Source organism: Petaurus breviceps, unplaced genomic scaffold (genome assembly GCF_028583685.1).
Source record: "Petaurus breviceps papuanus isolate PSGF00001 unplaced genomic scaffold, PetGlider_PUasm1.0 208, whole genome shotgun sequence".
NCBI lineage: Eukaryota > Metazoa > Chordata > Mammalia > Diprotodontia > Petauridae > Petaurus > Petaurus breviceps.
In genome coordinates, this window is record NW_027185852.1 from 21,937,336 (window position 1) to 21,964,381 (window position 27,046).

The 27,046-nt window shown below is 53.2% G+C and overlaps 1 protein-coding gene across 5 annotated transcripts in view; it reads left to right on the plus strand.

Annotated features, from left to right (window-relative positions):
• The first annotated feature begins 608 nt into the window (after positions 1 to 608).
• The window catches only part of LOC138165321 (single-stranded DNA-binding protein 3), a 153,333-nt gene continuing 126,895 nt past the window's right edge, over positions 609 to 27,046 (plus strand). For 3 of the 5 annotated variants that reach the window (XM_069093514.1, XM_069093515.1, XM_069093516.1), the window contains exons 1-4: positions 609 to 747; positions 1,884 to 1,956; positions 2,173 to 2,234; positions 5,982 to 6,066. In XM_069093514.1, the coding sequence (XP_068949615.1) occupies positions 692 to 747; positions 1,884 to 1,956; positions 2,173 to 2,234; positions 5,982 to 6,066 (276 nt within the window). In that variant the 5' untranslated portion in view covers positions 609 to 691. The other 2 variants (XM_069093517.1, XM_069093518.1) reach the window with 2 other exon arrangements.

Below are 27,046 nucleotides of genomic sequence, written 5' to 3' on the forward strand. Positions count from 1 at the left end.
TGCTGCTGCTGCTGCTGCTGCTGCTGCTGCTGCTGCTGCTGCTGCTGCTGCCTGGCTGCGGCGGCGGCGGCGGTCCCCGAGCACACACAACGTTGCCACCCCGCTGGCTCGCGAGCCCGCCCCCGGCCGCGCCGATTGGCCGAGGCGCGGATCAATTGTGGAACGTTGACGCCCGCCGCGTTCCATCCTCCCGGGTAGCCACGTTCGGTTGAGCTTCCCAGCAGAGCGGCGGCGGCGGCGGCGGAGCAGCAGCGGCAGCGGCGGCAGCAGCGGCAGCCCGAGCCGAGCCCGAGCCGAGCCCGGCGGAGCCAGAGCTGAGGAGGGAGGCAGGGGCAGAGCGAGCCGCGCCGCGGAGCAGCCGGAGCAGCAGCCGCAGCGGCGGCAGCGGCAGCATCTGCAGCCGCCCGAGCCCGAGCCCGAGCCGTCCCAGGGCGATGGGGTCGAGGCCGGGGCTGAGGCTTTGACAGCTGGACCGAGCGAGGGAAGGCGCCGGAGCCGGAGCCGGAGCGGGAGCCGGGCCGGGCCGGGCCGGGGGGCGGGAGCCAGCGAGCGAGCCGGAGAGAGACGGGGCGAGCGGGGCCGGGGCGGCGGCGGCGGGGAGCTCGAGCAGGGGAGCCCCGGGAGGCGGCCAGCGGAGCGGCGGCGGGACCACGACCACGAGCGCGGCCGCGTCCCCTCCTCGCCGCGCACCATGTTCGCCAAAGGCAAAGGCTCGGCGGTGCCCTCGGACGGGCAGGCTCGGGAAAAGTAAGCAGGGTCCCCGGGGCTCGGCGGGGCCGCTGCCGCCCGAGGGGAGCGGCGCGGCGCGGCGCGGGGCGTGCGCGGGGCCGGCTGGGCAGGGGCAGCTCGGGGCCGGGGCCGGCGGGCGGGCGGACGAGCAGCCGCTGCCCGACGGGGCCCCCGCCGCCGCCCCCTGCCCCGGGCCGCGGGCCGCCGGCGTGCTCCGAGCGCCGCCTCTATTGTTGGGAGTGCTGGGAGGAGGAGCCGGAGCAGGAGCGGGAGCCCGAGCGGGAGCGGGAGCCTGGGGCCCCGGGAAGGGGCGGCCGGGCCGGGGGTGGGCTGGGGGCAAGCGCGAGGGGGGAGGGGCGGCCGGGGCCGCGGAGCGCGGGGCTCAAGCTCCCAGGTGGGGGCATTTCTGCAGCCCGGATGCCTCCTTTTGTCTGTCCCTTGGTGTGTGTGTGTGTGTGTTTGTGTGTGTGTGTGTGTGTCTGTGTGTGTGTGAATGTGTGTTTGTGTGAGTGTGTGTGTCTGTGTGTGCACGGGGAAGTGTGTGTTGGAGGCTTTGTTCCGGGGGCTGCAGCACCTTTCCTGCTGCTTTGACCCAGCAGAGAGCCCCCTCCTCGATGCCCCCCACTAACCCTTTCTGTCTCTGGTGTGCTGGAGGGAGGAGTTGGGGGTGGGTTGGGGGGCGATCGGGGGCGATCGGGGAGGGCTGACCAGTCTCAGCCTCTGCTTTGGTTGCCCCTGGCACACATACCTGAAGCCTGGGCTCCCCAAGAACCCCCAGCAAGCCCTCCAGGGTTCGAGGGGGCCGGCTGTCCGCTCGCCTTCCCGGCAGCCCGGGCCTTTGCTGGACAGCCCCGGTGCAAGGAACACTGGGACCAGCCGAGACGGGTCGGGCAGTAGAGTTGGCCAGTGGAGTTTTGTCCGGCACCCAGCCGGTGCTCGGGACACGGGAGCCCACGCTGGGCTCATCTGCCCAACTTTAGGGGCCCCCCTCTTGTTCTACTTGGAGAGAAGACGCTCGTTTTTTCCTAGTCTGTCTAGTCTCGGATGGGTGGATAGGGGGTTTCGGCAGGGGGGCAGCTGGGTGTCCTCTAGGACAGAGATTCCTGATTGATGACTTTTCTCCAACTTCTGCCCCCACCCCCACCCCCTTGCAGGTTAGCTTTATATGTCTATGAATACTTGCTACACGTGGGAGCCCAGAAGTCAGCCCAGACCTTTTTGTCCGAGGTGAGTACGTTTGAATCCCGGACCCCCCCTCCTCGCCTATTATCCCGATAGCCTTTGTTTTCCCAAGCAGCCACGGTGGGCACCATTTTGAATTTTTATCACCTTTTGCCATTTATTGCTAGTTTGTCTCTGAGCCCTCCCCCTCCCAGAGGGAGCGAACCCCTGGTTCCCACTCCGCACCCAACTCCCTTATCTCTTTGTTTTTCCTGTTTCTAGATCCGATGGGAAAAAAATATCACGTTAGGAGAACCCCCCGGGTTTTTACATTCGTGGTGGTGGTAAGTTTGTATCTTGGATTATTAATGTGAACAGCAGTGATATGTTAGAGGTCGGCTTTCTTAAAGGCTCAGGGAAGGGGGTAGGGCAGAAAGTTTGGCCCTGTCCTGGCTTCTCCCCCATCTCCTTGAGAGATAAAAAAATAGAGCCTCTTGATTTGGGGGGGCTTGAGAGAGGCTTTCTTTTTTCCATTCATGCCCCCCCCTCCCAGGTGAGCAGGAATGCTGGAGACTGGAAGGAAATTTGTAAAGGTTTCTCTCTTTTTTTAGGCAATTCTGCATACTGCTTTAATTAAAGGGAGAGGTGGGGGTGGGGTGAAATACCACCGGGCCTGGTTTACAACCTAGGGGCCTCCTGCTCCCTTCCTCGAGTCATTCTTGTAGCCTAGACCATGCCTGTGGGTGTTAGTGTGCCTTCCCCCTCCCTTCTCTCCTTCCATTCTTTCTTTCTCTCCCTTTTCTCTCTCCTTCCCTCCCTTCTGTCTTCTTCCCTCCCTTTTCTCTCTTTCTCTTCCTCCTCTCCTTCCTTTCTTTCCTCCTTCCCACCCTTCTCTCTTTTCTTTCCTCTATTCCCTTCTCTCCTCCTTCCCTCTTTTCTTTCTCTAGCCCCTTGTCTGTCTCTTTCTCTCTAGATATAGTTTCTCTCCCTTCTCTCTCTTTTTTTCTCTCCCTTTCCCACATGTCTCTCTTTCCTCCTGAAGGGAGGCTCCTGCCTTCTTTTCTGATTCTCCGGGATAACCAGACTAGAGGTGTTCTTGGCCATCCCAGGCTGTCATTTTCAACTGTTAGAAAGACTGCAGACAGACAGACTCTAGCTGCATTTCACAGTAGGGGCACATTTTAGGGACACCTCTTTAGTTAGCCAGGAAGATTTTGTTTGTAGCCTGCTACAAACAAACCTTAAAGTCTGGAGGAAATTTAGTTTACCTTTTAGTTATTCGGTTAAGTAACTAGAGCCTTCATTCAAACTCATTTTTTATCACAAATAGATTCCCCACCACTACGAAACCTTTGGGGGCTTAGATGGGAGAGAGTAGTTGGCCTTTTGCCCCCTAAATAAAGGAGGTTGGGGGGAAATTCCAAAATAAAAGAAATCGACCCATTCTTGGATGCTTTGTTATTATGATGATTTTTCTTGTTATTTTCTTCCTTATGTTTTACTTCAGACTGCTCAAAAGTCCCCTCCCCTCAGGGGTGCCCAGGGTTATGGGGAGGTTAAGTTTCACCCTGGGGTCACTTAACCAGCTTGTGTGGTTGGGACTTTCTTTTTCCCAAATCCCCTAGGGGTTGGCCCTCCCCCCCCCGTGTCCTCTAGTCCAGGGATGCTGCCTCTCTCACATAGATAAGCAAAGTGGCATTTCACCTCTGATATGGGGGGGACGGACAACTCCTTATGGGCATTGACATCTCTAGGAATCCCACCAACTCCCGAGCCTGGGCCCACCCTCCCTGCTGGCAAGCCTTATCAGTGGGGCTAGTGGAGTGTGGGGAGGGGAGGAGCCCCAAACTCCCATTGAAAGTTGTGTGAGCAGGCAGGCGTGACCACCTGTGGAAACAGAGAAATGACCTTCCCCCTTTCAGACTAGTCTGTGTGACCGGCACTTTAAGAAGCAGCAGCCTTTTGGGGGGTGGGGAAGGAGCCAGGCTCAGTTTTTAGGGAGGCAGAGGTCGAGGCAGGGCACAGAGAAGGTGCTGTTCTGGAGTCTGCAGGCTGAAGCCCTGGCTTCCCGCTGCCCTGCTCCCTTCCCCCTGCTCCCATCAGGTTGTGAACCTGCTTTTTCCTGTTCTCTCCTTGAGGCACCTCCCCTGGAGGCGAGGTGCACAGGTGTGGCCCCGGGGGCTGTGCACAGCACAGTTTGCAGCCGAGATCTAGGCTGGCTGGTCATGCCAGGGGTGGTGTCCAGGTGACTAGGTTTTCTCTCTGTTTTATCTCTATTTTTGGGGGGCTGGCTGTTAGTAACAACAGGGATTTTTTTGTGTGCGCTGTGTACCTAGTTGGGCATGTAGTCCCAGCTGACTGGTGAAAGCAGCATCTATTCAGCAAAACCTTTGAAAAGGCCCCATAATGAAGGCTGATAATATCTGCTGTGTTTCTTTGAGATGGTGTGGATGGAGCTGGGCTCTAAGTTTGGCAGATAGATACTGGCTTTGGAGTCTATAGAGCCTGAGTTCAAATCCGACTTGCTGTGTGACCCTGGGCAAGTCATTCTCTGGGCTTCAGTTTCCTCATCTGTAAAAAAATGGAATCGTTATTGCACTTAGATCATAGAACTTTCAAGGATCAAAGAGATTATCTGTGTAAAGGTTTTTACAGATTTTATAGTGCCATATAAACACATGTTGTCATCATAATCATCTTTCTCCATCTATCTGTGGAGCTCTACCATCTTCTCTCTCCTCAAGTTAAAATGAATGGATTAGACCAGATTATTTCCTAAGGGCCATCCCAACACTCTGGGAGACTTTTTCTGGGGAATGATGGGGAGCCTGAAGATTTTTAATATTTGAGGGGGTGGGGAGATGCTTGGGTGACTTAGGAAGGGACAATCCTACTTACTCTGTTCCTTGGAACTGCACCTGTTTTGAATTTCTGGCCTAGGACTTGCCAGGACTTTTACTATTTCACCATAAAAGGGAGAAATACCTGGTTACCATGAGAACCTCTCTGGGTAATTGGCATGCATTCTTGGGTGGGGGGTGGGTGGGAGAAGTGCTTCTGGCCTCCAGTCCTTCCCTGCAGGGCCATTATGTGGGGGTGCTGTGGGCTTGAGACTTGGGCCCACCCTCCCCCTTCATCGTTGTTCCCTCCATCATGTGCCAGTTTGTGCCTTTTAAAATGTCTCAAGATGCAGTCATTTTTGCTTTACAAAACTATCTTGGGGGGAGGTTGGGGGTGATTATGTGTATGTAGTTGGGCTTGAGTCTCAGGCATCAAAGGATCTTAGATGTAGGGAGGGCACCTACCTGCCTGCCATCTAGCCAACCCCCTCTTTTTTACAGATTGGGAAACTGAGGCCCAAAATTGGGATGGGGAAAAGGGATGTGAGAAGTCAGAGGGAGCTTGAGTTTTAATCCTGGCTCTGCCTTTCTCTGTGGGTCTAATCAGTCAGCAAGCATTTATTAATCACCTCCTTACTGGCTGGTCTCTGCTTTAAGCCATGGAGCTTAGCTTCTAAGGGAAACACAGCCAGTCTCTGCCCTCAGGAAGTTTCTGTTCTACCTTCTGATGATTTTCTCAAGTGGCTTGACTCTTAGTGTGACTGGCCCAAGGTTACCAGAGTGGAGATTTTGAGCTCTGAGAGGTGACTCCTTGTTTTAAAGCTGAAAAAGGAAGTCTGGAGTGGGGAATTTCCTTGCCCAAGGTTATACAAAGTAACACACAGCTCCTCTGGCCCCAACGCCAGTGTGAGGGTCATGGACAAAATCCCTGAGTTTCATCTTCTGTGAGATGGGGACTGGAATGGCCCCATGTCCTTGGAGCTTTGTGAATGGGATCCCAGGATCTTAAGGGACCTCAGGAGGCCTCCACAACAGCTCCATTTTATAGAGAAGAAACTGAGGCCTAGCCCAGGCATCATCATCAGAGTCCAGAGTCAGATCCTGCTGCCGGGTCACACCAATGTGTTATTTGCTATTTGTTATAGTGGATGAATTTTCTGGAGTCAGTGTGTGTGTGTCTGTCTGTGTCTGTGTGTGTGTTACCAGGGGGTTGTTAGTAACCAGATCGGATCTGACTTTTCCATCCTACAGCGTTTTCTGGGACCTTTACTGTGCCGCTCCCGAGAGACGAGACACTTGTGAGCATTCGAGTGAAGCCAAGGCCTTTCACGATTACGTGAGTAACCAATTTTTAATCCGCGTGATAATTACAGGGTTGGGTAACTCGGACTTCTTGAGGATCCAAAGCAAACACGTGGCGAGCTGGCAGAGATCTGGCGTTCCCCCCCTTCCCTCTTCTGGGTTTTCCTCCTCCTCCCTCACTCCCCCAAACCTGCCAGTGTTCTGCCTTGGGGCCTGGTCCATCAACGCTGACGTTGTCATCTGGTATAATGGTGGGAGCAAGTCTAGTTGTGTTCTCAGCTGGGTGAGAGGGTCTCCTTAGAGTGAGCACTCCTCCCTGCCCCTGGATCTGATGGACTTTTATGTGCAAAACAAGCCTCCGACTTGTGTTTCTGGAAGTGACATGGGAGAGGGAGTACTCATGGACCCATCAGCACTGTCCAAGCCAGTTTAGTCAGAGGAGAAAAGGGAGGGCTGTGTTGGCTGCTCCCTGGTTGAGATGCATGTCTTGGGACACCGTAGGTCATCTGCCTGATAATCCTGTCTCAGAAATAATGATCTAGAGATGGTGTTTTGGGTTGCTCTTATGTCCTTCAAATTGGTCCCTTCCTTAAATGAGGTACACTTAAGGTTTAAGATCTGACTAAGAGAGCTTCCCCTTCCCCCAAAAAGTTTCTTTGGCGTCACTGATACTAAAACCTTGATGAGCTGACTAGATAGCCTTGTGTTTCCTGTGGCTTTTTCGATGGACGGGGGAAAATGTTTTAGGCTTCCCATTGATTCTTGCTTTCTGTTGAACCTGGAGGTCAGTGGTATTTGAAGGGCATGGAATACAGTAGGTGCTTAATCAGTGTTTATTCCTGGGGAGATCTGAATATGGTTTGTTCTTGGGAGATGGATACAGTGTGCATGACTTCTTTCCATTGGCTTTTGTTGAATGGCTGTAGGCAGGGAAGGCTTGGTGGAGAGGCAAGGGCCATCTTTTTAGTGGCCACTCTTGACTGCCTGTCTGCCCGGTCTCCAGGAAGCTGAAGTTGTAGACGTGGGCAAAGGCATCCAGAGAAAGAGTTAGCATCCAGATTGGGGTAGCTCAGATGCTTTAATGGAAAGTCCTTCTGTCTCAGAGCAGACTTGTTGGTGAATGGTTCAACCCATTGGTTATAAGCAATGTCCTGGGATGAGATTGGATCAGGGAGGCGTGGATTGAATTGGAATCTTCTGCCTATTTCTTGGGACAGGCAAGAGAGCGAGTGAAGTCAGGTTTTGGTGGTGAAAAGGCTGATGTGGGACTGGTCAAACTGGACTGTGGTTCTTTTGGGCAGACCTTGGGTTTATTGGTGACACTGTTTGTTTGGGGCTCTCGTTGCTGGAGAGTGCCCGAGTGGGGAAGGCCAAGGAGGCCTGGCTGACTAATCTGCCTGAGCTGTCTCCCGCTTGGTTCTGTATTCAGAGTAGCTCCTAGACCCTCGAAGTTGGTGGATCCCTGGGTTTGCTGACTTCAGGTTTGTGGTGGTTTCTGAGAACATGTCCTAATGAATGTGAGTCTCTTGGTGTGAAAGCAGTCAGTGTCTAGGTACTTTGGATCTGTGTCTAACTTTTGACTAAATGCATTATGAGACTAGTGGGTGAAGGCACAAACCTTGTTTGCTCTGTGGTCCCGCCTGCCATATTGAAATAAAATGGCAGCCCAGTGAGTCTGCCAGGGCATTGAGTCCTGGAAGACACCTTAAGAAACATTACAAATGAGGAATGCAAAAGCCCCCATTTCCCAAGCCAAGTAAGGGGCAGAGAGATGTGAACGCTCTGCCCTGAAGACTTCCACTTCCCAGAACTCTGAGTCATTCTCCAGTGTAGTTCCCCTTTTGGGCAGCACTGAGGGCTGGAGATAACTGTAGGCCATCCATGGCCTCCATGGTGGGCTTGGTGTGGCCATGTCAAGTCAAGCCATCAAACATTTATTAAGCTCCTACTATGTTGCAGGCACTGGGAATACAAACAAAGGCAAAAGATAAGGGGCAGCTAGGCTCTGGAGTCAGGAGGACCTGAGTTCAAATCTGGTTTCAGACACTTGACACTAGCTGTGTGACCCTGGGCAAGTCACTTAACCACCACTTAACTGCCTCACTCCCCAAAAAAAGACAAAAGAGAGTCCCTGCCCTCAAGGAACTTAAACAGTCCAATAGAGAAAACAACATACACACAAGATATAGACAAGACAATTTGGAGATAATCCAAAAAACCATGTCCCTTACATGTAGAAGGTATGTCATAAATGTTTATTGAATGGGTTGAAAAGTCTGGGAAGGAGAAGATGAAATACAGTTGGAAGAGGTACTGATTTGGGGGCTGAAGAATAAAGACTGGGATTGTCTGAGGCCTTAGAGGGTGGGATGTGGCCACAGGCCAGTGGTGTGGACAGAAAGGGAGGGGGACTCCTTGAAAGCAGCAGTGTTCCCTAAGCCAGCCTTTCCCTTGTCCACTTTTACCATTTCAGGGTCTGGCCATAGTAGACCCCTAACATCCATGGTTTCTGAACTGACTCACCAGGATAGTCTTCCCCAGAATGCTGCTCTCTGCGCCTCCTTGCCTTGTTCAGAGTCCTTCAGGTGGCTCCCTGTCATGTCTGTGGGACAGCCCCAGAGGCTGTGATTTGGTTCAGCTTGTGGCCAGAGGAGGGCATTCCCTGCTGGTCTCCTGGGCCACAGGGTCCCCTGAGGTCTCTAAGCTTGGACCCACAACCTCCTCTCTCCCCTCCCTTTCCTATCTCCTCCCTCCACCATCCGACCTTCCTGCCTCTGTGCTTGGCCTTGGACCGCTTCCCCCTCTCCCTCCTCCTTCCTCCCTGCCCTCCTGATCGTCATTCAAGGTCCAGCACAAGCCTCCCCACCGCCATGATGCCTTCCTTCTTCCTTGGCCATTCCAGCCCCCGTCTTGTCCGACATTGTCTGTCTAACTCATTTGGCATTTTTTCACTTAAGTAGTTTGTTATGTCAGTGATCACTCCCCTCCTCCACCTGCCTGGTGTGTGTGTGTGTGTGTGTGTGTGTGTGTGTGTGTGTGTGTGTGTGTGTGTGTGTGTGTGTGTGTGTGTGTGTATGTGTGAGTGAGTGTGTGTGTGTGAGTATGTGAGTGTGAGTGTGTGAGTGAGCGTGTGCATGTCTCATTTCTCCAGCCATGAGCTCCTCAAGGGCCTTGCACCCTAGAAGGTTTTCAGTAGAGCCTGGCCCAGCGAGTCAGCCGTGGTCCTGAGGCAGAAGCCGCTAAGCAGGAAGCAGCTGTGGGACGGAGGGCCCAGCCGGGGATTCGAAGACTGAATTCCAATAACTAGAACAGTTAACTCACATTAGGCAATTTGCTTCAGCTCACCCAGCAAGTTGGCTAATGTGAGTTCACTGATCTGGTTTCCTCCTCTGTGGAAGAGAATGTAAGATCCTTGAGGGCAGGGAGCCTATGTGTCCGCCCTCCATCTCGCCTCCTCCCTCCACCCCGTCTCACCCTCCCCCGCCTCGCCGCCTTCCCTTTCCTCCCTGCCAGGTGCCATGTCTGGTGCCTTGCCTGCTCAGCAGAAGCGGTGCATGGGAGCATGGTAGAGCCTGGGTTCTGGTCCCAGCTCCTGAGGGGTTGGTTACCCTGGTCAGCTCGACTTTCCTCCCTCTGGGAAGGGACAGGCTGGACTGGGCTCTGGTGAGTTCCCTGGCGATGCCCAGGCAGGTCTGAGTTGGTGTTGAAGGAAAACTGACAGGCAGAGAAGGTGCCGCTTTGTTGGACTCCTTGACCCCCATCTAGATGGCTGGCATGATTCATCATTGTTATCATTACTGTGATCCAACGTTAAAAGCCAGGGAGCTACATCCCACCCATAGTGATACATTGAGAGTCCTGGCTCTACCCCTTCTCACTAGGTGGCCAGGAATTTCTTTCTGGGCCTCAGTTTCCCTCTCTGTAAAAAGAAAGAGCTGGGCAGGCTGACCATTAAGCTCATATACTTGGTGTCATTCCAGGACCTCCATAACAGAAGGGGTTTGGCTCAGAAGAAGAGGCCCCCGTTGGCTTCAGGTCTCCCTCCTAGGTTCCCCCCAGGTTTGCAGAGTGTAGATCCAGCTGCTGGTGTGGCCTGTCCAGGGTCCTTCTGTGGCTGCCATCCACCAAGAGTAGACTCAGTTCCTGGTCACAATGAAGAACGGACTTGGGAAACTGAATTAAGAGCAGTCTTTTCCTCTTATTTGCTCACCTTTAAAATGAGGGGAGTTGGACCTCGACTCCTCAGGCAGGTCTAAGGCTGATCCTGCTGTCTCAAAGGCAGCGGAAGAGCCCACATGTGGGAGTACCTCCACCCAGATCCCCTTCTGGTCCTTAGTGGCTGTGTGACCTTGGACAAGTCCCTGAGCTCTCAGTTTCCTCATGTGTAAAATGAGGCAGACCAAATAAGATGCCTCTGGATTCCCTTCTGGGTGACAGCCTGAGTGGGTGGGTCTCTGGGCCTCAGTTTCCTCATTAGTAAAATAAGGGCTGGGATCAATGACCTCTCATCCTTGCCAGTTCTTAATCTCTGGCATTTTTTGTGCTAAGTGGATGTTTTGCCAGGTGGGGCCCGGGTGGCAGAAGGGGGAAGGGATGAGCAGGATAGAAGGAACTGGGGACAGCTAGAGGCGTGAGCTGATGTGGCCCCGTGTCCAGAGGCTGGAGGGAGGGCTGGGTTGACCACTTGTGGCCTCCCGCTGGCACCTCTGTAGATTTAATTTAATTTTTAAAAAAACTTACTTGAGTCTGGAGGAAAAAAAGCCCCCAAACCTGCACTTTCTGTTGCGTTTCTCTCCCTGGTCTCCCTGCAAGCTAGCTTGTTTACCCCAGGGCTGCCAGACTTCTTGAACTGTAGCTAATTAGTGCTAAAAGCCTAGCCGGCATCTGAAATCGCCAGTGCCCAGGCCGTTTGGTTCACTCAATAGGTTTCAAGTGGAGACAAGACCCCAAATTGTGATTACTTTTGCCCAAACCCAAACAAGCCCGTCTTGGCAAAGGGTCACTTGGCCTTCCAGGCCAGCAGCGGCAACGGCAGCGTGGAGTGGGGATCGGCCCTCCCTTCTGTCTGATGAATACCATCTTTGTTAGCTAATCATTTGCAAACTTGGCTGGGGCCACTCCCTGGACACTGTGTGCCCACGGGCACACGGCTCTTTTAGGCAGCGGACGTGCTCCTAACATAAGTGTTGGGGCAGAGGGAGGCAGGCAGATTCTGACAGGGCCACAGCCAAGGTGGAAACCAGGTGATACTGGGTGAGGTGGTGAGTTCCCCATTGCTGGTGATGTATGTAAGCAGAAGTAGAGAATGTTGGAGCTTGCAGTTAGGCTGTGTGGGACGGACTGGACCAGGTGGCCCCTGCTCTCGGGAGCTTAGGACTCTGGGGAATTCTGAGAGTGGCCACAAGTTTGTGCTTTTATTGAGCTTTTATTTTTTTTATGGGGGCTGATACGGGTTTGTGTACGTATGGACAAAAAGTCCTTGATGAGGACTTACGTCCTTCAAGTGAATAAGTTATCCCAAGCTACAGCCTCCTAGTAACTAGAGAAAAATCACATCTCTATTGCTCAGTAATAATTTCTAACAATGGCTGCAGTGATTCCTTTAAAGTTCCTTGCTACCTGTGGCTTAAAGCTCATGGAAGACAGACCCAGGTGGGTAAGTGTTTTTAACTTGGAGGAGCAGAAAGAGCCCAGGAATTGAAATCAGAGGGCCTGGGTTCAAGTCACGACTTTGACTTTTAATAGTTGTGTCACCCCAGGACAAGTCACTTCATTGGTAAAATGAGGCAATTGGACTATGTGGTTTCTGGGGCGCCTTCCTAGCTCTAAATCAATGAACCTGTGATATCTGTGGGCCTCAGTATCCCTAAGTGGAATCACGGGGTTACAGCCCCACAGCCAGTAAGAGTGACAACTTTAATCTGTGTAAGGAAGAGTCCCCAACCCAGATGTCATGTCAGAGAAACAAAGCTGGAACCAGCCTAGCAGCTGGCATCCCCTTGGGGTGTGGGGGCCTCTTCTGGTCCTCCCCTGGCCCATGTAAAAAGGCACCACCGGGCTGGGTGTGGGTTTGTGTGCAGAAAGGCCTCCTCTTCTTGGGAATCCTGCCCTGCCCTGCCCTGCCCTGCCCCACCCCGCCCTGAACTGTTCTGCCCTCGGTCACACACTGCTTCATTCTCCAATAATTTCCTGTCCGTCTATCCCCAGCATGCCTTGATGGTGGCGCTCCCAGCTGCCTCTGCCTGACCCCTGGAGAGAAGGGTCACTGGTTACTTCCCCATTTTACAGATGAAAACTCCAGAGTCCAGCAAATCAGAAGCTTGTCAAGAGAGAAACAACCCATGTTTCTATAGCACTTTAAGGTTGACAAGGCTCTTTGTAACACCTGTTGGTTTCTTCATCTGTAAAACGTGGTCCCTTCTCCCCGCTCCCCAGCTTGATAAATGGTGGTTGAATTGAAAGGGCAGATGACATCTCCAAGGTCACACAGAGAATTTGTTCTAATAAAGTGGAACTTCCTAAAGTCAGGCCCAAAGTCTCTTCCTGGTCCATTGGAGATGACCAAGACTGGGGGATGGCCAGGGAAGTCCCCTGTTAAGGAGCCGGAGGAGCTAGAAGGGGAGAGAGGGATGGTTGTTGATGGGGTCATGATGAATCGGAGACCCCAGAGAGGTGGTGCATTTGGTGATAAGGAAGAGCGAATACTTTCAGTGGAGAGGTTGGGGGGGGTGTGAAATGGAATCCAAGGAATCTGTCCCCCAAGTTGATATATTAAGTGCCTACTACGTGCCCCATGCTGAGTATAGGTGACAAGGGGAAGGGAGTGGTAATGAGCCGGAAGGGGAGGAGCAAGATGGGGACAGCAGAAAGAGCTGCCCGGGGGCCAGGACCAGTGGCTGGCCAGTAGAGGAGGAAGCCAGTGGGAAAAGGAGAGGCCAAGCGTGGCTCTGGGTTGGGCTCTGGGGCAGATCCTAATTGACTGATTATCAGTGCCTATAGGAATTTAAAAAAAAATCCCAACAGGATTTATTTCTTGCATTGGGTTTTTTTCCCTTTCTTCCTGCCCTAGGGAGGCAGCGTTGTACAGTGGAAAGAAGGCTGGAGTTGTAGTCGGAGGACCTGAGTTCAAATCCCACCTGCATCATCTGTAGCCCCATGGCTAAATTTCCTTGGTTCCCCACAAGGGAAGTGGCACAAGTTGCTCTCTGAGGCCCCATCAGAGGAGTGTTTGCTTTGTACCTTCTTCGGGGCTAGCACTGTGCTGAATTTTAGATAAATCCTAGCTCATTGGTGAGACTCTGTGCTCCTGGAGAGTAGGGGAATTTGTTCATTCAGCAGGCGGAGGGGCAGGGTGGGGAGGCTGGGTCACTGAATCAAAGGTTCTTTTTAGATGGAAGGAAGGCTTGGGGCCCTCTGATTCTGTTCATTGTAAGACTGAACCTGGGGCTGGGGATAGAGACCAGGCTGAGCCAGCCCTTGACCTTCTTATGGGGAGGGGGTTGGGGATGGCATTCAGCACCTCCCCCCACCCCACCTTAAAGCACCTAGCTTCTGCTGGGCCCCTCTCTGCTCAGTCTTAGCCCTGAGTGTAAAGTATTATTTGAAAGAATATTCAGCTGCCACCCTGACCCTGATCTTTAGTCCGGCTGCCTTGGGCAGGTCACTCCCTGGGCCTCAGTTTCCTTATTGCCCCCCCACCAGACTGGGGAAGCTCCCTGAGTAGTGTTCGCTTTTATCTCGGTATCCCCAGGCCTAGCTTGGGGCCCAGCATTCACATTTATTGACAGATCTTCTGACCTCCCATCTGTCACATTTGTGTGAGTTGTGGGTATTCTGCTGTTTTCACTTTCAAGTTCACTCCCACGGCCTGCATGGGTGGGGGCTGTTGGGACTCCTGAAATCCATGAGCTAATGAATGAACTTTGTGCCGGGCCTTCGAGGAAGGGGAAGAGTGGGTCTGAATGGGGTGGGGAGGCCTCTCTGCCCTCCCCAGACTGTGTAGGTGGGTGGTATAAATGAACTTTTCCTCAGATTTCCTTTAAAACCCTGGGGCTTACTGGGTTTGTCTGTACTTTCCCTTACTCACACTCAAGGCAGGTTCTAGTAGGAGACACCTGTTTGGTCAGTGGCTGGAGGTATGCCCGGGGTTCCTCAGGCTGCTGGTGTCCCATCTCATCTGAGTTCCCTGTCTTGAGCAATGGGAGTGTGTATGGAATTAATGCCTTCTTACGGCTTGCTTGCTTTCAGTAAGCATTTATTAAGCACCTACTGTGTTTTAGGCCTGGAGATAACAGACACTAAATAAACAGTATCATAACCTACTGTCATAGGCTTCTGTTTCCCAGCATCCTTTCATCCAATCAACAAGCATTTATTAAGCCTTTACCCTGTTCTGGGCCTGGGGCTGCAAAGACGGTTACTGACCCTAAGTATTACAACATACAAAATAAATTAAGGTAATGGGGAGGAAACTAGCTGTTGCATAGGGTGGGAAGTCGTCATTTGGCAATGGGGCTTGACCTGAGGTGGTTTGCCAGCAGGGAGGGATCCTAAGAAGTGGAAGGCCAGGAGGGAGTGCGGTCCCAGCAGAGGGCACAGCCTTTGCAAAGGCATAGAGGTGGGAGTTGTAGGGTTCAGCTTTAACCAAAGATAGGCCTGGAAGTTGGATGACCTCAAACAGAGCTGGGGTGTGAAGCAGGAGCTAGCTAATAGATTCTTTCCTGGTGTTTCTGGGAAACAGGGCAGGTGGCCAGTGAGTCTTAAAAAGAATCAGTGTTTAATTGGGATGAGCAGCGGCTGTTGACCCGCTGGGAGCTTCCAGTCCATGCAGAGTGTGCCAGGGGCAAAGATGAGAGAACCTCAGGCATATTTAAGAAAGAAGAACAAGCTTCATTGGGGGGTTTTTCATGGGGGAGATGGACCTGAGGAGAGCATGCAGGAAGGAGCTGATTTTGGAGGGGTTTGGATTTGTATCTGGGAGGGCAAGGTCGTAGGACCAGAGGTAGCCAGGAGTGGCTGCCTGCACACCTGTGGGCCTGGCCCTGCCCTTTGGGGTGAGGGGACTGGAGCTCACTCCCCCAACTCTCAGGAAGCTTTAAGACTTCTTACAGAGTATCATTGTACCTGCCATCTCCCTGGCTCCTCATGATGCTTCCATTTTCTAGGTAACATGAGGACCGTCTTCCCAGTTATGTAGCTGGGGAAACTGAGGCTGAGAGGGCCAACTTTCATCTGGCTCTCCTGGCTCGTGTCCACTTCTCTCTTTCCACTGACTTAAACCATGCTAACAGAATCAGGGGATTTTTGAACTAATCTCTTTTATCTAAAACAGCAAAAATCTGCCTTCTTTCCCTCCCCCCTGTACTCCCTCCCCCACCCCCCTTTATTGAGAAAGCAAGAAAAACAAATAATGTTATAGATGTATATAGTGGAGCAAAACCAATCCCCACATGGGCTAGGTTTAAAAAGAAAAGGCTCTGTCTTCCCCGAGAAGCCACCTTTCCTGAGCTGAAGGGCCCTGTCAGGCCTGGCCCAGCCCCCACTGAATTTCTAGGCTGTTGATCTGATTTTCAAACAAACAAACAAACAAACAAACAACAAAAAAGCTTTTTTCCGTTTCAGTCTTCAGGTTTGGGGCACACCCAGTTGGCCCCCAGTGCTGATTTTTCTCTCTAGGGGGTTGCTTTTCTGCCAGCAGCCTCCGGGCTGTTTTGGGGCAGGGTGGGCATGCCTGGCTTCCTGCTGCTGCTGCTGCTGCTGCCAGGTAGGAAGGTGAAAGCTGCAGCCTGAGAGCCCAGAGCCCAGCCTCTGGGTCCCTGCCGTGCCCTCTGTCCCAGCGCAGGTCTGTCTCTCTGGGTGCCGCGGTCTGTCTCTCTTGTCTCCCCCTTTGTCTTTATCTCCCTCCTTGCTCTCTCTCCCCCTTTGTCTCTCCTCTTGCCTTTCTCCTTTCACTCTCACCTCACTCCTTTTTCCTCCCTTCTGACTGTCTCTCTTTCTCTCTCTCTGTTTTCTGCTTGTCTCTTGAAGGCTTCCCCTAGAACATCATGTTGTGCCTTCTGTGGGCCAGCCCCCTTGGATGCAGGCTCTTTATTCTGCCCTGCATTAGTAGCAGGCACCATGGGGGCTCCCCTCAGCCCCCTGCATCAGGGGGAGAAGCCTCCGACGGGACCCACCCACCTTGGCCCCTTGCATTCAGGACAGCCTCAACATGCCCCCACCTCGGCCCACTGGATCTGGGGGAGCGGCCTTGGCTGGCCCCCTAGATCCAGAGGAGCGGCTTCATCCCCCTCAGCCCTACCCTTATCTCAGGCTCCGTGGGGGCTCTCCCAAGCCAGAGCTACGATGGGAATTTTACAACATGACAGGGAATTTCAGCCACTGAGCTCTCCCCGAATTGGCCAATTGATGATCGCACTTGACCGTTTCCACGTCGGGGAAGCCAATACAATTTGAGTTAGCCGTGATGGCTGCCAGTTTAAATACCGCAGTGAATTTCTGTCAAACGGCTAATACAGAGGAGGGGGATTTTCTGAAAACTTGATCATGGGAACAGCTGCACTCAATTTTGACCTCGAGCTATGGGAAATGAACTTAAATCTAGTGCAGTGTCCCTTGTTACTCCGTGCTCTGGAGCGCCGAGGGGCCGGTCAGGCAGACCTGGTCAGCATCAGAGCCTCGGGACAGGGAGCCAGACTGGGGGGTCTGCTGTCTGCCTGGAGCTGGCTCACATCTCAGGGTACCCTGGGCACTTGAGGGCATCAGGAGCCACCTCCCAAGGTAAAGGAAGGGGAGGAGGAGGGAGCTTGGTGGTCATGCCTGACCAGAGGAAGTACTGCTGGCCTCCAGAAGCCCAGATTTGTGGGAGGTTGCAAAGGAGGCCCAGGTCAGAAAACGCCCCTTGTGCTTCGAGGGTCTCTGGGTTCTGTGAGCATGGGATGTGGGAGGCTCTGGCCTGGATGGGGAGCAGGGGGCTGGGCTGGCTTCTGGTCCCTCCGCCAAGCCTCAGTTTACTCGTCTTGAAACAAGAAGGGAGCCGGACGAGAGGCCCTTCCTACCTCGGTCTTTGTGTTGGGCTCCCTCCCCGACCCCCACACCTCACAGGGTCAGAGTGAGATGATCATGGTAGAAAGGGCCCCTGAAACCCAGAGGGGCCGCGTGATGGTGATGATGGCGATGGTGTGGACAGTGATGACTGCTTATTGGCACTCTGGGAGAACAACCCGGGTGGTCTTCAAGAGATGCAGTGGGAGTAGGGGGTTCTGGGTTTGAATCCTGGGTCACTGCCCCAATACCCATTAAAAGATTGTTGGATCGGGAGTTTAGAACTGGGGAGGGGTATCTTGAGGAGACTGAGGCCAGGAGAGGTCATGTGACTTGCCCAGAACTCCACAGCTAGTCTGTTTCCAGGGCTGGATTTGAACTCAGATCTTGACTCCCAAGACCAGTGCTCAGTTCTCTCCCCACTGGGCTACAGCTCTTGCTTCCTGTCTTTGAACTCTCCTGTATTCTTCTGCTCAGTGAAGGGGGTGGGAAGGGGGCTTGTTGGCATGAAACAACTTGGTGACCTTGGAAGGGCCAAGGAGATGAGGCCTGGCATTTGACCATCCCGGCTCCCCCTGGAGAGAACAGGGCCACTCTTGGCTCCATCATTTTTGCATGTAGGGGGCTGCTTAGCCTCCCTCAAGGAGGGAACCATTTCTTGCTCTTTGGAAAAAGAAGGAAGAGCCCGGGCCTCCTGGCGTGAAGCTTGCGTCCCTCACGCTTTCTTCCTGCACAGCCGGGCCTGTGGCCCCAGAGCTACTGGTGGGGGCCCATGGAGTTGGGAAGCCTTTGCAGGGGTTGCTGGGGACCTTTCCAGCAAAGCTCCTTCAGGTGACGGCTGAGAAGCTCTTGGAGACTCTGCATTTCTTGAGCTGTTTATTGATGACAAGCAGAGAGAGGCCTGCCACGGAGGTCATGGTGGGAGCTGTTTGCTGGAGTCTTTGCAATGGGAATCCTAAATATTTATCCTGTTCTGTCCCTAATGAAAACAAATTGTCAACAGTTGTTCAGTAACTGACTAAATTAAAATCTGTAATTAGTCAATTAGATTAAAGAGTTGGCACAACCTGATTGTATCATGCTGGTTAGGTTATTAAGAGAAAGGGTGTGATTTTTAATTACTGAATGCTAATTTTGACAGTTTCAAATAGAAACAGACGTGTGGGTTTTTTCTCCCTTTCCCCCTTCCCTTCCCCTAATTCTGAGTGGTTTGGAAAGTCGGAGAAATATGTAAATTCAGTTTCAAGGAAAAATCATCCGAAATTTCAAAGTTCTTCTCTGGGGGAGATATTTTAGCCAAAAAAGAAAAAGTAGAAATGGGAGTGAGGGGGTGATCAGTGAGAGCGATTGTGTGGAGGACAGTTCCTCGAACAAGCCTGCTATGTCCTAGGAGTGCCTCACAAAGAGGTGGTGGAGTGGGAGCTGGGAGGGACCTTGAGTGACCGCCTCATCCAGCCCCCTGGCCTTGAGATCTGAATTCGGGTCCTGCCTAGATTTGAGTTACTTTGTAAATGGACAGGCATTTCTTAAGTCCCTGTTACTGAGTGCCTAGCACTGTATTGGGTGATTTGGGGTGGGGAAGTGGGAGAGCAGGGCTGCTGGTGAGAATCCTGCCCCTCAGCTGGGGGTTGAAAGAATCAAAGTAGAACTTGAGGATGCTTTTAAATTACAAAGTGTTACATATATATTGGACAAGAATATTATTATAAGTGTGCAGGATGGGGTATCAACCTCCAAGAAGGTCTGGAATTGGAAAATGCCGAAGCTGGCAGAGACCAGAATGATCATTCAGGACCTTCTGATACTAAATGTCAGGACTGGAATGGACAGAAAATGTTAGGACTGGGAGGGAGCTTAGAACAGGGGATGTCAGGGCTGGGAGGGGATATCATTCTAGGAGGACCCTTAGAACAGGGAATGTCAGAGGTGGGAGGGGCTTTAGAACAGGGAATGGCAGGGCTAAGAGGGACCTACAACAGGGGATGGCAGTGCTGGGGGTGATCGTAGAACAGGGGATGTCAGGGCTGAGAGGGCCTGAGAACAGGGAATGTTGGGAGTGGGAAGGACCTCAGAGCAAGGAGCAAAGAACAGAGAGGGCCAGAGCTTGAGGAGAATTTTCAGCCCAGAATGGAAGATCCGATGGTTTTTGACCTCTTGATTGTCAGTGAAAGGCCTCAAGGCCTGGGAGGTGTTTGTGGATGGCCTCTAGGCCTGGGTTTCCCAAACTGATCTGGGCAGGGCTCCCTTTTGAGACTTGAAATGTGCTGATAGAGTTAGAAATGCTCACCCTCTGGTGTCTTTAGCTGTAGAACTCTCACTAATAAAGGGTAGGCTAGGGAAATTTGGGGGAAAATGGGAAGGAATAAAAGCTAAATTCTTGCTAGAAAATTTTTTGTTTAAGTTTTTCACTGCCTTGACATCCTTTTTTTTTTTTACAAATTTTTATTCTGAAATTCGCACACACACACACACACACACACACACACACACACACACACATCCCACCCCCCATGGACATTTTCAGATATACACAACAGAAAAATAAACAGATTTACACATGAAACTACATATCTTTTGCTTTCATTTCCAAACCTCTTTTCCCCGATGAGCCATTCCTTTGAACAAGCATTTTTTTAAAGGGAGAGAGTGGGATGGGAAACATCTCAGGCTGATCTGACTGCCAGCCCCATCCGAATGCATCATCCCGTACCCATAGGCCCCCGCCTCTTCAAAGAAGGGAGGCCCCATACCTTGTGTCTGTTTTCAGGCTCTAGCTTGCTTATACGTAGACAAGTTTCTGGGGTTTTTATGGCGGATTTTTCATAGACTCATCACTTCACATTTTATTAAAAACTTTTAAATGACAAAGTCAGTGAAACATATTGACAGTTAATTATTCTCGATAGTGTTTTCGGTTCTTTGGTTGTAGGGTTTTGAGCTGTGATTTCTAACAGCTTGTTAGCGCTCCTGGTGCTGTCTGTCTGCTTCTCCCCGATTGTCTCCTAGAACATGCTGGAGGGAAATCACCTCCCAAATGGTGAGGGTTTCTCATGGGATCCTCCCTTCTCCCCCTTGGGAGCCCAGTGGGGAAGCACTGATGCAGCCCCCGTTAAGTTTTCCAAAGAGGAGACCGAAGGCCCAGAGAGACCCCATGGATGCCCGTCTTCCTAAGGCCTTGCTGTGTGTATCTGTTCAGTGAAAATCCAGAGAGGTGGGGGTACCAAGGCACTGGTTTTACCCACTCTGGGAATGTGGTGGTGGGTGGATTGTCAGGGGACCCACCTTTGGGAAGACCTAGGAAACCAGGTGGAGAAGGGGTTTGGATTAGGCCAGGAGGGCAGCCCCCTGTCACCACAGACACTTGGATCTGTGCGAGTCTCCCCGTGAGGGCCAGGTGACGGAAGGAGCCCCGCAGAGTTGTTGGGGACAGCCCTCTCCCTGGGCCGGTGGCCTCATCTGTAAAATGGGTATGATCACAGACTGTACACTCTAAATCACCTTAGAAATGGGCGTCTTCGGTATTGTTCGAGGAGGGTTCCAGGCTAGTGGGAGAGATGGGACGGCTGTGGCCCCTAGGCCTGGTTCTGCGCTTTGGGGCCGAGCAGAACAAGGATTGGGGGGACCTCAGAAGGGGAAACCGAGGCTCGGGGGAGCTCACATGACTTCCCCAAGGTAGATGAGATATCCATTGGTGCCTGCTCCTTCCCCTCCCTCTGCAGTGTCAGGATTCTTTTCCCTCTTCTCCTGCGGCATGACCTGGAGTCCTAGCTCGACGAGCCCGAAGGGGATGGAGCCTGGTCTCTGATGATAGTATCAGCAAGTGTTCATGTAGCGCCCTGAGGTTTGCAAAGTGCTTCATAGATGGTACTGAGGGAGCTGCTGATTTGTACCCATTTCACAGATGCTCCCAAACCCTCCCAGCTTACACAGCTAGTGAGAGGGTGTCTCTGGTGGGATTTGAACCCAGGCCCTCAGGTCTCAAGTCCAGTGCCCCACCCTTTCTCCATCCTGCTTTTTCTGGGGGGCAATGTCCGGGTCAGATTTGTAGAGAAGCACAGACCTGGGGGTGGGGGAGCCTTCCAGGCCAGCATGTGCGCCCAGCTGGAAGGAAGTGGGCTGTTGTTTCTTCTTTCTGACACATGCCTCCCACCCTGTGTCCACTGACCGCTCAGCTCCTTTTCAGTGGGTGTGGGGCGGCCTTGACATCCAGGGGCAGCCTGGCCGGAGCCCTGCCTTTTCAGTGGGCATTCCCAGGAGGAAGGGAAAGCCAGATCCCTAGTAGTGGAGTGGGGGGGGGGGGAACAAGATCTCCGCAGGGGACCCAGGAGCTGAGTTCGAGATCTGTCCCCAGACCTGGGGCGAGTGGAGGGGAGGAAATAAGACACAGCTTAGAGAGAGCCCTAGGTTCAGATCCCCCCTTCCACTTAGCAGCTGTGTGACCTTGGACAAGTCACTTTCCTCTCTGGGCACTTATGTGTAAAGATAGGCAGTTGGACTAAGAACCTCTGGGGTCACTTCTAGCCCCAGATCTGCTTCCATGCATAGCTGGCCGTGAAGGTCTCTTCCTCCAGCTGGTGCTACCTGGGACTCTCAGGGAGGAGAGGAGCCTTGAAGGGCATCCATCCCCTCCAGCTCACATGGGAAGCAGGAGCCCTGACAAATGCTTGACGGAGAGCTCACTACTTGTAAGGCTTATTAGATCTTAGATTGAGAGCCGGAAAGGAAGCCTTAGATTTTCCATAGTAGAAGACTGAGGTCCAGAGAGGCAGTGACTGTCCGCGAGTCACACCGGCGGGGCTTCACGTCCCACGCTTTCCCCACTACCCATCTCTGGCCCATTCCGGACAGATTCTGGGCACTCAGAGGAGGGGAACCCTCCCAGATCACCTCATTTCCAGTCTCCTCCCTCCTCCCCATCCCCCACTGGACCAAAGACACACACAAAATAAAACAAGGGAGTTAGGCAGGGCCAGAGGGCGCTAGGGCTCCTCGGGCCTTGGTTTCCCTGCCTGTCATATGAGTGGCTCAGACCATCATAGGAGACCTTTTCCATTTTACTGTGTGCCCAGCCCTGTGCTAAGGGGCCTTCTTTCCTCTGCTTATTCTGCATCGGGTCCAGCTCAGACCAGGCTCATTCTCCTTTCTCATAGCTCTCTCCTGTCCTGCCTTATTCCAAGCTAATTCCCCCTCACCCTCCCCTCCAGCCCTGGCTCTTATATCCGGTGCAGCCCCCAGCCCTACCTGGAGTCTGTGTGTAAATGTGGTTCCATGAACTGTGTGGCTTTCCATCCTGCCCACCCATTCAAGTGGTAATTTGTTTTTAAATTTATCTTTAAACAAATCATTCCCCAAAGAAAATAAGTTAAAAAGACCATGTGTGTTGACTCTTTAATCTTCAGATCAGGGAATATTTTTCCCCCAAGTTTTTCTAGGCCCTTAAGAAGGCAAGAGAGAGGGCCAGGGTGGGGGGGAGTCCAAATTGTTTGCATCTAAGGCCCAGTGGACCCAGCCAGGTGCCCAGTGGCTGCCCCACCCCTTTCCTGTGAGTCAGCGGGTTTATCCTGGTATATCCTGCTTCCTCGGCCTCCAGTGAAGGCTGGGGTCACGTGGGTGAGTCCCCTGTGTGGGGGCCTTCTCAGGAAGGATGTGGTGCCCACCACGTCTGGCAGCAGCGGCCCTGCCGGCTTGGGGTGCCCAGGCTTGCTTTCTCTCCCTTCTGAACAGAGCCACCCGCCGATTTGAATGAGGCTCCATCAGGAGCCGGCTTGCTGGGTGCCTGTCCAAAGCCAATTTTGGAGATCATTAATTTAATGTGCTTTGGCAAGCAGTTTTCTGGGTCAGTGTCCAGGTTGGCTCTTGAGAACTGGGTGGGAGATGTTATTTGAGAGCCTTGGTTTAGGGGGGAGAGAGGATGAAGAGGGAGGGAATGAGGGAGAGGGAGGAGGAGGAGTGTCCAGCAGTCAGTGTCAGCCCTCCCAGAGAGGAGAGAGAGAGAGTGTGTGTGTCTCTCTGTATGGGCTGGTCAGCCTTCCCTGCTTAAGCCTGACATGGCAGGGGGGAGGGGGAGGAGGACTTGGCCTCTACAGCTGCCTTGGCCTTCAGCACATTTTCATTACATGGCTTTCCTACTCAGGGAGGCAGGAACACGGGCACATTGGAGTCCCTAGATTGTAAGACTCTAGAAGGCAGGGACCAGGCCCTTTTCACATCTGTTTTCAGTTCCCAACACTTAGGGTTTAAGTAGGTGCTTAAATTGTCCGTGAGTTGGGTTGATATAGATGGTATCTTGGAAATTGGGGTTCTTTACTTTTTCTGTGCCCTGGACCCCTTGGGGAGCCTGGTAAGTCATAGCGTCCCCTCCTTAGAATTATATTTTTAAATGTATAAACTAAAACACAGGATTGTACAGGCAGCCAGCTATGTGGAACTATAGTTCTCAGAGTATTTGGGGGGACTCCAGGGTAAGCCCTGTCCCCCAAGGGATGGGTGTGAGCCACTTTGGGAACCTTAAAGGAGGGGGGCAGTGAGTTTTCCAAGGAGGAGCAGAGCTGGGCCCAGGACCAGGCCCCTCCAGGACTTCCTTTGGTCCACAGCCAAGGAGAGGGTCTTGTTCTGGCTGGCTTAGTGCCTGGCACTAGGTGGTGCCTAATAGATGCTTATAGGATCGCAGACTCTCAGCATTGGCAGGGACCAGACACATCCAACAAGTCTTGGGCATCAGGCCTTGGCTTCCCCCAAGGGTAGTCTAGTCTGCTTTTCTGGACATAAACTTAAATCTGCAGCCTCCCCCACCCCCTATCCTAGCTCTGCCGCCTGTGACCTTCCATGGAGGGGGGGGGGGCAAGCCTGGTCTTCCCTTCTCCATCCTGCTTGCACCCCCGGCCTCTCCCCATTTTATTCCCATTTTATCTCCCCAGAATGCTCGACCTCAAAGCTACAGGTGCGTCTGTAGAGAGTCAAGGACTGCCCAGCTGGGTCTCCTTCCTCATTCTGTGACCTCTGTGTTTTTATGAATGAAAGTTTTGGCCATGTGTCTCTCGACTGGTTGAGCTTGTGGGCCACTGCGGCCCCCAGAGCTTCTTCCAGCCCTCCCTACTTTGCCTGGACTCTCCCCTCTGCTCTGGCCCTGCTCAGCTCACTTTGGGTCAAGGACACACTGCTGAGCAGGAGGGGCCCTGGGGAGGAGGAGGAGGTGGGAGCTCTCGGGCTTGTGTCAGCCCGTTCCTGGGAGCTCCAAAGAGGGGGCGGATGGGGTGTCTGCTCAGCTTGCCTGGGGAGGAGACATCATGTCTGTCACCGGCTGACATGTGAGCATTTTTCTGAGCTCCCAGTAAATAAGTCTCTGTGTTCAGATCTGTCCTGGGGAGATGGGGTGGGGGGCTGCTGTGGGGGTGGGGAGCTCAGCGCTTATGGGCAGAGGAGAGTTGGGGGAGACCGGCATCCTCTAAAAAGATGCACAGGTGTGTACTGTGTGAAAAGTCAAGTAAATGGGGAGCTCGGCCCCCCAACTGCTGACCTCTGCTTTATTCTGCCCTCCCCCCCCCCCCCCCCCCCCCCCCCCCACCCCCCCCGCCTTGGTCCAGCCCTGGGGCCACTCCCCTGGGGTGTTTGCACTCTCCCTATCCGGTCCTTGTGGGTCTCTGGCCCCCATACAATCCATGTAAGCCCATTTCGGGCAGAGGGACGGTTGCCTTTCCCCGTTTCTCCCCCGCACGGTCATTCAGTGTGGAGGTGAGCTCATGTAGGTCTGCGTCTCTGCATGGTCAGTGGGCCCCTTCTCACTTCATAGATGAGTAAATAGAGGTCTTGGAGGGAAGGAGTGATCAGAAGCCAGTCCTGGTTCCCAGGCTCGTGCTCCGTCCCTTGACCTTCCCCACCCTCTCCCCCAGACTTTAAGGTGATGAGGCAGAATTCGCCTTTGACTCCTTGGCTTGGGAGAGGCCTGGCACTGAGCCCCAAAGGAAAATGCACAGACCTCCTGCAGTCAGGACCTGAGTTCTGCAAGTCGCTTAGGCTCCTGACTGCCCTGGGTTGCCTTAGTTTCCTCATTTGTAAAAGGAAGGGCCAGCTCTGGACGCGCCCCCTCCCTCGCCCTTCCCCCAAGTCAGTGCTGACCCCCGCTGGGGTGCCTGGGGGCAGAGCTGACCTGGCTGGGCCAGGGTCCTGGTGCAGAAGCTCTAACCAGGCTGAGTTATGGGCCCTCTTGCTGTGCTTGGCATATTGATACCTCGGGGCACACACAGGTTAAAGAACGTTTCCATCCCTTTGATTTGGAGGAAATCTCCTGATCAGAGCAGGGAAATATTGGGGGGGCTGAATCTGGAGTCAGACCCAGGCTTGAACCCCAACTTTTCCTTGTCTTCTGACCGCAGGCAGACACCTGCGCCTCTCTGGGCCTCAGTTTCCCCCCCCCAGAAAGAGGGGCTTGCCCTGGTGGTCTCCAAAGGGCCTCCCCTGCTCTGGTTGTGATCCCCTGCCCTATTTGCATAGTAATTTGTAAATAAGTGGGGGTTTTTGCTTCCACCACGGTGGCAGGTCTGGGAGTCCCAAATTAGAAATGCGACTTAATCTGAAACTGAAACATCCTGACTGTATAACTGTGCAAAAGAAAAAACTGGGGGGGGGGGCGAGATCAGGATGGGAGGGTGCCAGCCCTCCCTTCCCTGGGACTTTCTGAGGGGTCTGCTGTTGGGAAGAGAACCTTTCGGGGACATCCAGCTGATTTTACAGACAAAGCTGGAAGTGACTTATGCAAGGTCTCAGTGTGTGTGTGTGTGTGTGTATGGGGGCATTGAACCCAGCCTTGGGTCCCCCCCAAATCCTCATCTTGGCTGGAAGACCCAAGGGCAGGTGCACCCGGGGTCACGGCATAGGAGCTGGCAAAGACCTCAGAGGTCACTCCAACCACCACTTTCTAGAGAAGGCTTCTCCTTTTAAACCTCCCTTCTGCTTGGGTCCATGTGGGCCAGTCTACATTAGAAGTCATACATTAGAAGGCCAGTCTACATAGACTCAGAGAGTCTGGAGTTTGGAGGCCGAGGGGACCTCAGATCAGCTGGGGTCCCCCCTTTTTAACAGCTAAAGAGACTGAGGCCCCGAGGGTCTAAGTAGTGAGCCAGGGTCACAGGGCCTTAACAAAGCCCTTCTCTCTCCCACGGCCCACCCCGTTTGGGCTTGCTCTGCTGGTGCCCATTATCCATCCTCACTGTTGTGGGTAAAGCCGCATCTGGGCGGGATCTGTTCCTGCTGTCCTTTGTCTGTGTGCCTCAGTGTCCTCCCTTGTAAAATCAGAGAGCTTGAGTTGTTAAGGAGGTCCTGGGGGTCTGGAGCCTCCCCTCACTGGGGCAGGAGGAGAGGGACGCACTTATTGAGTGTCTGCTACATACCTCTCACAAAGACCTCTTTGATCCTCCTTCTCAGTACTGGGGGCATGCAGGGAGGTAGGCTCTGTGCTTCCAAATGCCCAGGCTGCTGCTGTCTTTGGATCCTTAGGGCTGAGCCTGGCTCCAGAAGGTGCTTAATAAAGCCCGCTGATTGATTGGTAGGGAAATGTGGCTGCTTCTGGGGAGCCTCCGTTTTCCTCTTCAGCAAAATGGCCCCACTTACTAATCACTACCCTTTAGGGCCGTGGACCCCATGAGAGGATACTTGGGAAGTTCCCAGCATTCCCCCGGTACAGAGCAGGTGCTTCATAAATGCTGCTTTCCCCCTCTTCTCTTCACTGGATCAGTCTGAAGCTCCCTGAAGGCAGGGGCGCTTTGGTTTTTCAGTTTTGTGCACCCAGCCTATGAGGGCCTGGTACATAGTAGGCGCTTAATAAGTGCTGGGGACTCTGGTCTGTCTGTATTTCTGGTCCTTTGTGGGTGGATTGAAGATCCAAGAGCACTTGGCCCATCCCTGAGTGTGAGTGAGCGCCCGGGGACAGCCAGGGGATGGGGGGGGACCCAGCCAGGGGAGGGGGGGCCAGCCTGTGG